Genomic DNA, 10,584 nt, shown 5'->3' with positions numbered 1-10,584 from the left:
CTACTGAACACACACACTAGGGGGCAGTGAGTACACTTGCCTGGAGCGGTGGGCAGCCCTATCCACGGCGCCTGGGAGCAACTGGGGTTAGGTGTCTTGCTCAAGGGCGCTTCAGCCATGGACTGTCAGCCATGGGGATCAAACCAGCAACCTTCAGGTCACAGGGCTGGTTCCCTAACCTCCCAGCCCACGACTGCCCCCTTTTAGAGTGGTTTGGTGTGAAATCCTATGTTCTGGAGAAGCTTAGCGTCAGAATTGTTCACAGCGGTGGTGATTGGAACCTCACCAGAAACGTACTATATTAAATGGTTATGAACTCTCAGCCTGATGTCTTATGCATTGTTTTGGCTTAAAACATCTTTTTAATCCATTTAATTGAACCCGTTGAATCCACCCTCAGCCTGACATGGACCGCCAGCCTGTTAACGACGGTTCGCCGCTCTGACAACAGCGAACCCCGTACTGCTGAGTCACCCTGAATGTTTATTAACGTTGTCATGGTGATAATAAGGCAGTTTAATACGGTAACGTTCAAAATAAAACCACGACGATAGACAATGTCGAGTTCATTCAAAACAAACTGACCTGTGGCTGAAACGCATGAACGTCATGCTGAAGACCACTAGGACCCTTAATAACAAAACCTGATGGTTTTCCTCCTAACGGAAATTGGCTTGATGGTTGACATTAGAGACCATTAGGAAACGAACAACGTATGTATGGAATCAGTCCCAGAACACCTGATTAAATTTGTATCCCTTACACTGGGATATCAACCCAGAGCACCATTAGCGACTGAAAGCCACCAGGAACCGACAGACACTGGGTGTCTGTCCGAAGTTTCCATCAGGAACCAAGTGGCCATGGAACAAGCGGAGTTTAGGTGGAAACCGTGTTGGTATAAACTCAGAAAAAGACACGTGGCAGTCAGAACTGCACACGTGCACATATTTCTATAGTGTGTTCATGGTTTTACCCACAGAGTCGGAATCAGTTCACTAATGCTTTTATGCGTGATGGTCAGTCAGTGTCCGCCATATAAACATGAGACAGATTTCACACCGTGCAGTGGAGTAAAGAATAAGACAGGTGAGTCTGAAATGTGGTGGAGTTAAAGTAAAAAGTCGCCCAAAATAGAAATACTACAGTAAAGATAAATGAAAAAAAAACCGAATTAAGTACAGTAACGAATTACATGTTGTGTAAATATATATACATGAAACAACAGTTGCAGTAATGTCTTGATCTGAAATAAGAAATGAGGTGATATTTAATGCACCTTCAAACTATCGTCCCACTTTCCTTCAAACCATTGGCTGATGCACAAAATGAGTGACAGGTCATTCACACTTATGATTGGCCAATGCAAGTTTTGATTGACAGTCCGTCTGTTCCATCTGTTATATGATTGGCCGATGCAAGAAATGATGGCCAGTGTCTCCGCCCATTCGTTACGCCCACTGGCTCTCCGGGCTGCAGACGCGTTTGCTTGTCTGGCGCCGGCTCCGGTTCTGCTTTACTGTACTGTAGGGGGCAGCAGCAGGAGCCGAAGCCCCGGCTCCTCCGCAGGGCCCAGCCGCAGAAGAAGCCGGCCGAGGACAAATCCCTCTGCATTGTGGGAGCAGTGTGTGTGAGAGAGAGTAACATGGCGGCGCGCATCCTTGCCCGGTGTGTCCGATCACTGAACCCCCGCCTGGCCGTGCTCAGTCGGAGCCATGTGGCCGCCCTCTCCTCGGCTCCTCTCGGCCGGAGCCGGAGCCTCTGCCTGCGGGCCCGCGGACACAGCGGACACAGGCCCGCTCTGACTCAGGTGGGTCACACACGGTCACAGGCGGTGACCTACCCACTCTGCTGACTTCTGCCCGCGGCCGGTCGGGCGGGCGCTCAGCCGCACAGCGGGCGAGAGTCGAGCTCAGGTCCAGGATTTGAGTCGAGCTCATCCGGATATTCAACACGGAGGAGGGACAGACGCGCCTGTCCGCTCTGCGCTGCAGTGGCCCGGATTACTAACACGCTAGCAGCGCTAATGTTAGCTAACCTCCCCGTTTGGGCCGGTGAAAGCACGATTTTAGGTCGCTGCCGTGGTGTGGAAGCCTTTAAAATGGCTCGACAACATTGCTAAATCGTTAGCACGAGTTAAACTGCAGGGTTCGGAGTGGTTTGGTGTGAAAAGCTCCGTTCTGGAGAAACTTGTGGTGGTGGTGATAGGAACCAGACGTCTGAAGAGATTAAAGGGGAAGTCCACTTGTTTTTCAAAACTTCAGCATAGCTCCGTGATCGAGAGGTGAACTGTCACTCCGAGTGGTTTGACGTGAAATGATTCATTTGCAGAGATTTCTTTACGGTGGTTGAGAGAGGAACCAGAGGTCATGGTGTCTATAACGCAGTTATAGCTGTTTTATGCACTATCCAGTGTCTCAGACGTCAGGCTCAGTGTTCATATACTTTATATATATATATATACACACACACACACTAGTTTCATGCAGTAACTTTCAGCGAGGGAGATTTTAAAGGTGGACGTCTGGTTCCTATCAACACCACTGTGAGCAATTCTAACAGTTTCTCCAGAGCGCAGCATTTCACACCAAACAACTCTGAATGACTCTGTTTACATCTTAGCCATTCAATTATGCAGATATTTGGGAAAATTAGTGGAGTTCCGCTTTAAGAGTGGTGTGGTGTGACATACTCTGTTGTAGAGATGTTTATGGAGGCTGAATTGCTCACAGTGGTGCTGATAGGAACCAGACGTCTGAAGTCAAATCACGTTTATTGTCGCATCACATTTACACAGGTGGAGAGTGAGTGAAAGTCTTGGGTTTGTAGCCCCTGTGTAGAATTTAAATACAAAAATAAATAAATATATAAATAAGTAATATATACCTATTCTGAATACACACACAATATACACTAGTATTGCACTATTCCAGTGTACAGTTGTACAGTAATAAGTTATGGAATAAAACTATGAAATGTGCTGTTGTTTACATTCCGTATGTGCAGATAGTTTGAGGTAGATAATAAATGAGATGCAGGTCCTCAGGGATGGGATACTGATATAGAATCTTCCAGATTGTACAGGATGTGGGTAGAAGATGTACATGATCTGTCTATATGTGTAAGTACAGATCTGCTAGATTGAAGGTGCAGTAAGATCAGAGTGAGTCTGATGGTGTGGATGAGGTGGTGATTGTCCATGGAGACGTTGACTTAGAGGTGCAGTGACAGGCCTATGGACCGATACACCAGCACTACTGGCTGGAGAGTTTAATGTTTGTGAAAGGTTCATCCTGGCTGGCAGGGGCTTTGTTTTAAGGTGGTATGGTGTGGTTTCTGAAATATTATTTGCTAAATAATATGCCAAATATTAAGTATTCAAAGTGTCGGCACATAGAATTGGAGAGTGCAGTACAGAAAGTGCAGGTTTTAGGTCGGCTTCTAAAGTGTATAATTTTATAACACAACATTTTATATATAATACTTCAAAAAGTAGAAATTTAAAAGGAAAATAAGAACTCAGTAAGTTATGTTGAGTGTAAAACAGTTCTCTCATTGAGTGAGCAGGTGGGGTCAGGTGGGGTCACTTTCTAGTGTTCTGCATCAAAAACCCTGACGGGCCACACTGGAAAGCCTTGTTCTGTATGCTGTAGTATTCATTTGGTATTGTCTTACAGTGGTTTATAATATGTGTATTATAGGTCTTATGTATCACTATAAATGGCACTTGTACGTGTTTATATAGGTTGCTATAAGTAGCATAGTGGGTAGCGCCGTCACCCAACAGCAAGAAGGGTCTGGGTTCGATTCCCCGGCTGGGCAGCCAGAGTCCGAAGACATGTAGTTGGGCGAATTGGAGATGCTAAATTGCCCCTAGATGTGTGTGTGTCTGCCCTGTGATGGACTGGCAACATGTCAGGGCTTCTGCCCAGTGACTGCTGGGATAGGCTGCAGCACCCCCTACAGCTCAAGAGGTTAATTGGCTTAGAAAATGTGTGTGTACCCTGCAGTAATTGTCTGCATATACTATAAGAATTTTACAGGAATCCTGTAGTATTACTGTTGTAAGGCTCAGGGTATTTGGGGTCAAACCAAATAAAACAGCAACAGTTGGTTCCATGTGCACCTCAGCCAGGTGGGAAGTCTGGGGAAGTGTAGTTGTTCCGTAGTCGGTGCCGTACCGTATGGTAACAGCGCCAAGTGGCTCATCTCCGTTTTGTTGTAAATGCGCTTTTCTGCTTTCTGCTGTTTCAGATTCAGTACAGCTCCCCCCTGGTCTCTCAGTTGAGGCAATACGGTGACCTTCCCCCATTAACCATAGATTCCATCCGCGACAGGGTCCTCTATGTGCTTAAGCTCTACGACAAGATCAACCCCGAGAAGGCAAGTCCCCTCATTATGCCTCCTGTATGCTATACTCAGGCTTTGTCTGCAGTGCCTCCTAACTGTGCTTTGTGATGTTTCTCTATTAGCTTCAGGTCTCGTCTCATTTCATGAAGGACTTGGGGCTGGACAGTCTAGACCAAGTGGAGATCATCATGGCCATGGAGGATGAATTCGGTGTGTACAAGTGTTGTGGTCTGCATTGTGTTCTCAAGAATTGATGTTTAGGGGATGAAGTGATTTTTTATTTATTTATTTATTTATTAATTATTTTAAATCGCTACAGTCGGAACAAACCCTTGTATCTCTGTTTTTGTTGTTTTTCAGATTTTGACATAATTTGAAAGTGCCCGTTGTCCTTTACATAGTGTGTAAACTTCATGATGAATGGACAGAAAGAAATGACCCAAAATTCTTTGTTAAAAATTCTGGTTCCATTGACTTACATTAAAAGTAAAGGGTTTTTTTTTTCCTTCTCCTGTAAACTTTCCACTTTGGAGATACAAGGTTTTGTTCTGACAGCAGCGATATTTTAGTTCAAAATAGATCTGGTGCTGCCTTCTGCTTGTGGCCTTTAAAGTTAACCTGAAGTCAAAATGGATTTTTTTTTCCTTGTTACTTGGTGTCCGTGGTCAATCAAGCACAATCTATTGCGTCGTATCATCTAAAAGACAGAATTATCCGTTCTTCGTGATCTTTGATCGAGGTGCGGTGACTTTTGCCGCCTCTTAACGCCCCCACCACTTTTAATTTTTTGCCGACAAAGAAATAAGTGTTCAACCAGTGCTTTTGGGGAAAACCTTAATTCAGTTGGTGACTATTTTAATTAAATCTGAGGACCGTTTTTAGAACTGTGCACATGTTCCAGGAGCCCTGCTTAATGTTGCACAGCCCTGGGTTTCCTTGAGTCAACCCCAACTCTAGACTCCTGCCGCTGGAGTCGATGGAGTTGACTTCTTGACTCCACATAATTTTTTACCAGTAGTCCAGAGCCATTGATTACAGTGCAGTGTGTAAGATGTAGAGGCATGTAATGGTGAGGTTGTAGATTGAGTCCCCCTCCCTCACCCCTCCATTCGCAAGTGTGTAGTAGAACCTACGGTGGCTGTTTCCTACGGTGGTTTCCTTTTGCTTCATGTTTTCGCTTCTTTGACCATGAGATTCACTCTCCTTTGCTTTTTTGTGCTAAATAGTAAGTATTTTGGGTTCTCAGACTTTTCACAGCACAGAATGGTTACCAGCACCGGCAGCAACCACTGATTTTTCTCTGTTCTATGTCTTCCAACCGGAGCTACAGCGCCACCAAATTCAAGTTGCTGTTTCAGTGTAAAAGTGCGAAAGCCGCCCTCTAGAGCCAGTGCTTGGTTTGTCTGTTCTGGGTTACTGTAGTAACACGGTGGCCTCTGTTGGAAGAAGCTCTCTGTGTAGATATAAGGGCTCATTGTAAACTAACAAGAACACCACAATCTGTAGTTATAGGTGATTGAACACTGTCACGACTTGGATATTTAACCCCATGTTTCTCCTTTTGAGTGTAGCCTTAAGCTATAGCCTACAAATGCATTGGCTAACAGTAAGCCGTAGTTATTCCCATGACAAAAAACATAAAAGCTGCGAGCTACTGACTTTATATTGATTGTCCTTTAAACTGTGCATATGAACTTCAAACTAGCCCCGGTCAGGCCTTATGTGTTTGTTGAATTGGGATAATAATGTGTGGGAGGTAATAATGCATAGGTAAGTCGTGGGGCAGTCGTGGGCTGGAAGTTAGGGAACTGGCCCTGTGACCGGAAGGTTGCCGGTTCGATCCCCAGGACCAACAGACTGAAGTGTCCTTGAGCAAGACACCTAACCCCCAATTGCTCCCTGGGCGCTGTGGATAGGGCTGCCCACCGCTCCGGGCAAGTGTGCTCACTGCCCCCTAGTGTGTGTGTTCACTGGTGTGTATGTGGTGTTTCATTTCACGGATGGGTTAAATGCGGAGGTGGAATTTCCCCGGTTGTGGGATCAAAAAAGTATCACTAAATAAGTACACTTGCTTGCTCTCATATGTTACGTTAAGCTGCGTCTTTTCATTCAGGTTTTGTTTATGTAAAACGCAGTGCAGTGTTTGATGCTTTCATGGGTCGAGTTGTAGCTTCTGGTTGGTTTGTTAACTAGGGCTGGGCAATATGATGATTTGTATTGTTGTTGTGATAATTTATGTCACAGTGCAATACAGAACATTATACAACAGGTACGGCCACGTAAGCCGTTTGGTTGAGAAGCGTGCCAAGAAGCATTTTTCACAAACACTATTTCTCTGAGATGTTGTTGCTAAGCAACGACTTTGACAGCTGTAGGAGATGCTGAAGCCAATACCGTACATCCATCCATCCTCCATTTTCTAAGCCGCGGGGGAATACCGTACACTTAAACCTAATAGGATCACAGCCCGTTTAGTTTGGCGAAGATGCTTTACAGACAGACTGGAACTAAACAACATTAATACTGATCTGTCAAAACTGAGCTAAACCTGATATTTTTATATCTGATCAGTTTTGTAGCTCAGTCCGATTTGGTCAGACTCTGAGGATCAAACTACACGTTTGGCGCATGGTATTGGGTTCATTTCTGGCTGATTCCAGGTTTAGCTGTTCTTCTGTCACAGTTTGGGAATTTAGAGTAAGGAGCTGGAGAACGAACTGCCAGCTGTGCAGCGACTAGGCAGAGGTTGTTACTCTGATGTAGCGACAAGCTGCTTGTTAAGGAACTATAATTTGCCAGAAGGAACTGCGAACATTATAATATATTAAATGCCACGTTCACGGCCCAATAGAACCCTCGAGGCTGTGTTATCGCAAATAACGTCACGGTTCTGATGATCTACAGCGACCATCAGCCGTGATGTTATTTTGCGATACACGCTCCCGCTCATGTTCTCTTGCTTATTTGACTACTACATGTTTCATTATATTTCTTGAAGTGTTGCAACACTTCTGCCATACCGCCGACCTCTACGGTTAACATTTAATCACCAACTAATAACAGCTGGTCCCGAATCCGCATCCCTAATCCCAACCAATATTCCTCTTCAGATTCCCTGGAGTCGTAATCCATAATTGTCTGATTTGCAGATGAGTAAGAAGCCTCACTTTGAGAGCACTAAAATTCCTGGTTCGGCATGCACTGACCTTACTGTTAAAACCTTCTGCTGACCCAAGTTTAGGACCGATTGTACCCTTAGTTACCACTTTTACAGCGTAAAGTGGTCCTGCTGCTGTGATGGGAACCAAACTGACTGGGCTGTTGTGCTTCGTGCTTCTTCGGTTTGTGCAGGTTTCGAGATTCCTGACGCAGAAGCAGAGAAGCTTATGACACCCGAGGAGATCGTTCAGTACATCGCAGATAAGAAGGATGTCTACGAATAAACTTTTGTTATTTCATGTAAGTCGACGCGATCTACGCAGTTATACTACTCAAAGACTCATTGAGCCTCATTCACCAGTATAAAGTTTAATCTTAAATGATTTCTTCAGAAAGGTCCTAGGAAAAAGTCCGATTCATGGTGTGATCTTAAACCCCAGAACTGTTCTCAGCTTTTTGCTCTTGAGCGTGTAGATTCTGAATCCCAAATAAGAAAACCCTGAACGTCGGAATCTTCATGAAAACTGTGGGTTTTAAGAAGAAATTTCTTCTTCAGAACGGTTGGTGAATGAGGCTCATTGTTTGAGAGAAATGTCTAAAATATCGTATGTAGGATGGACAGTAAGCTGTTGTACCAGTTAAACCACAGTATAAATTATCGTGCTGTATAAAAACCGTACGAGACTTTTTCACAGTGGAAGTAAACAGCCAGCTTTTTTAGTCTGTTTATATAATTTAACTCAGCGTAATCTGAACTAGCGGCAGTGAGAATTTCAGTTATCGCAGTGCTTATACGTTTTTCTTCCTTTATTCCTTTTGTTTCTTTTTTCTTTTCTTCCTTTGTTCCTTCACTCCTGCCTGTTTCTTCCCTCCTTTTTCCTTTTATTTCTGTTTATTCCTCTTTATTGCTTCCTCCATTCTTTTCATTGATTTTTGTTTTTCTTTCTTTCTTTCTTTCTTTCTCATCTAGCATTTCTTTTTTTCTTCTCTTCCTTTTGTTCCTTTCCTTTCTTTTCCTCTTTTTCTTTCTTCCTTTTTTCCTCTTTCCTTCCTTTCCTTCCATCTATTCTCCCTCCCCCCTTCCTTCATTCCTTCATCATTCTCAGCACTGCAGTAACACTGACGTGGTGGTGGTGTGTGTGTTGTGCTGGTACAAGTGGATCAGACACAGCAGTGCTGCTGGAGTTTTTAAACACTGTGTCCACTCACTGTCCACTCTATTAGACACTCCTAACTCAGTTCACCCTGTAGATGTAAAGTCAGAGACGATGGCTCATCTGCTGCTGCACAGTTTGTGTTGGTCATCCTCTAGTCCTTCATCAGTGGTCACAGGACTCCTGTTGGCTGGATATTTTTGGTTGGTGGACTATTCTTAGTCCAGCAATGATACTAAGGTGTTTAAAAACTCCAGCAGCACTGCTGTCTGATCTACTCAGACCAGCACAACACACAATAACACACCACCACCACGTCAGTGTTACTGCAGTGCTGAGAATGATCCACGTAGAAACAAGGAGGTGGTGGTCATAATGTCATGCCTCATTGGTGTATGAACTATATGAAATTGTATGTATTAATGCTTATATTTGAACAGTATGGCAATAATACTGATCATAATTTCCTTTTTCTTTTCCTCAGGTACAGAGTTTTGTGTGGTGAGACGTGAATAGCGGCAAAGGCGCCGACACACTGTTTATTTTATTCACATGCGAAAGCATAAATCTGTAATCCTGTTTTGGCCTCTTCGTTGTTTGTGATTGGCAGAATCTGCCTGACACACTGCAGAATGCTGCCAGTTAGAATTCATTCAGACATGAATAATTCATATAAATATTACCATAATAAAGACTTTAAATCCCTTATTAAGATTCCAGAGCGGGCTTGGTCTTTTTTTCCTCAAACTTGCATCTGTTTACAGATGATGACCCAAACGGTCCTGTGTTGATGGTTCAACAGATGATGCATCAATATTTTTTCACTGGAAGCTCACTGTTGGCACCTGAGTGGTCCTGGGGTCTGTCTCGCAGAGCACGTTCATCGTCTACGTAGTTCCTGACTGTGTCGGTGTCAGAAAACCTAAAAAACATTTAGGTCTCATGATTAACTAACGGCAGTTAAGTTTCCTCTGTTAGTCCAGGTTTATGAACTCCAAGTGTGAAAGGTGCGTTGAGACATGGCAGGTTCGGTTGATTATAAACGAGGTCTGGCATGATTGATCTGAGACCACCGCCATCCGAACTCTGGTGCGCACCAAATAAGCCAACCAAGACCCCCTGAGCTGGTCGGTCTTGATTCACTTCAAAAACAAACTCTGGTGCAGTGCATCTGAGATGTGAAGGCAATGCAGACCGAAGACATCTAAACGGACCAAAGACGGAATGAACAGTCGTGCTATTCTCTTCAAAATCCCTGAAATGGACATTATACAGGAAGATGCACTCGAAAGAGGCCCTGAATATTCTGTGATAACTCTCGCTGGGGCAAAGCGATCTAAATGAAACAACGTGCAATGAGCTCCTCTGTATATGGAGCTTCGAACAGGCTGGGATGGCCCTGCTTCGGAGCAATGAGGTGGGCACCAGAGAGCCGTCACAACCTAAGCTCAGGATTTCGGACCAACCAATCAGGGACGGCATGCTAACAAGGACAGACCTCCTCAGCCGTTTTCAGGTCATGTTTTGGCCTCAATCATGAAAAATGACTCTAGCAGATGAAACCTGGAGATCATGAATAAAACCCTGCAAAGAAATGGCATCTTGGCAAGTCAAAATCACCTTAAATCTAATCGATATATCTACTATTTCTCATTTTGAAATTGTAAGCTTGTTATAGAACGAATTTCTACACAATTGGCAGATACTTCATTTTATCTGCTACTGTGAGAATTGTACTTAATAAAACTACTTAATAGATTATTGTTATTCCTACAACCATCTCAAAATGAGAAATAGTAGATATATTAAGATTCAAGATGATTTCACTTGTTAAGACTTTTGTAGCGAAGCGCTAATCTGCTAAGAGCTAACCTAGTGTAATAGCCTTCAGTGTTCCAGTGCTTATTTATCAGCCACAACT

General features: G+C 43.9%; 1 protein-coding gene across 1 annotated transcript; it reads left to right on the top strand.

Annotated features, from left to right (window-relative positions):
* Positions 1-1,553: 1,553 nt before the first annotated feature.
* On the top strand, positions 1,554-9,382 carry ndufab1a (NADH:ubiquinone oxidoreductase subunit AB1a). The gene is made up of 5 exons (XM_017717285.2): positions 1,554-1,810; positions 4,255-4,383; positions 4,473-4,560; positions 7,702-7,809; positions 9,148-9,382. The coding sequence occupies exons 1-4, from the start codon at positions 1,646-1,648 to the stop codon at positions 7,791-7,793; spliced, it is 474 nt and encodes a 157-aa protein (XP_017572774.1). The 5' UTR covers positions 1,554-1,645; the 3' UTR covers positions 7,794-7,809; positions 9,148-9,382.
* Positions 9,383-10,584: the final 1,202 nt, after the last annotated feature.

This window comes from Pygocentrus nattereri, chromosome 12, assembly GCF_015220715.1.
Source record: "Pygocentrus nattereri isolate fPygNat1 chromosome 12, fPygNat1.pri, whole genome shotgun sequence".
Lineage (NCBI taxonomy): Eukaryota > Metazoa > Chordata > Actinopteri > Characiformes > Serrasalmidae > Pygocentrus > Pygocentrus nattereri.
The sequence above is the reverse complement of the archived record's forward strand: the minus strand, read 5'-3'. Positions and strand labels throughout refer to the sequence as shown.

Bases quoted from the DNA above. Each gene is read 5' to 3' on its own strand.
- ndufab1a (XM_017717285.2), top strand. From the start codon at position 1,646: ATGGCGGCGCGCATCCTTGCCCGGTGTGTCCGATCACTGAACCCCCGC. The intron at 4,384-4,472 runs GCAAGTCCCCTC...TTTCTCTATTAG, and splicing joins ACAAGATCAACCCCGAGAAG to CTTCAGGTCTCGTCTCATTT. The intron at 4,561-7,701 runs GTGTGTACAAGT...CGGTTTGTGCAG, and splicing joins GGCCATGGAGGATGAATTCG to GTTTCGAGATTCCTGACGCA.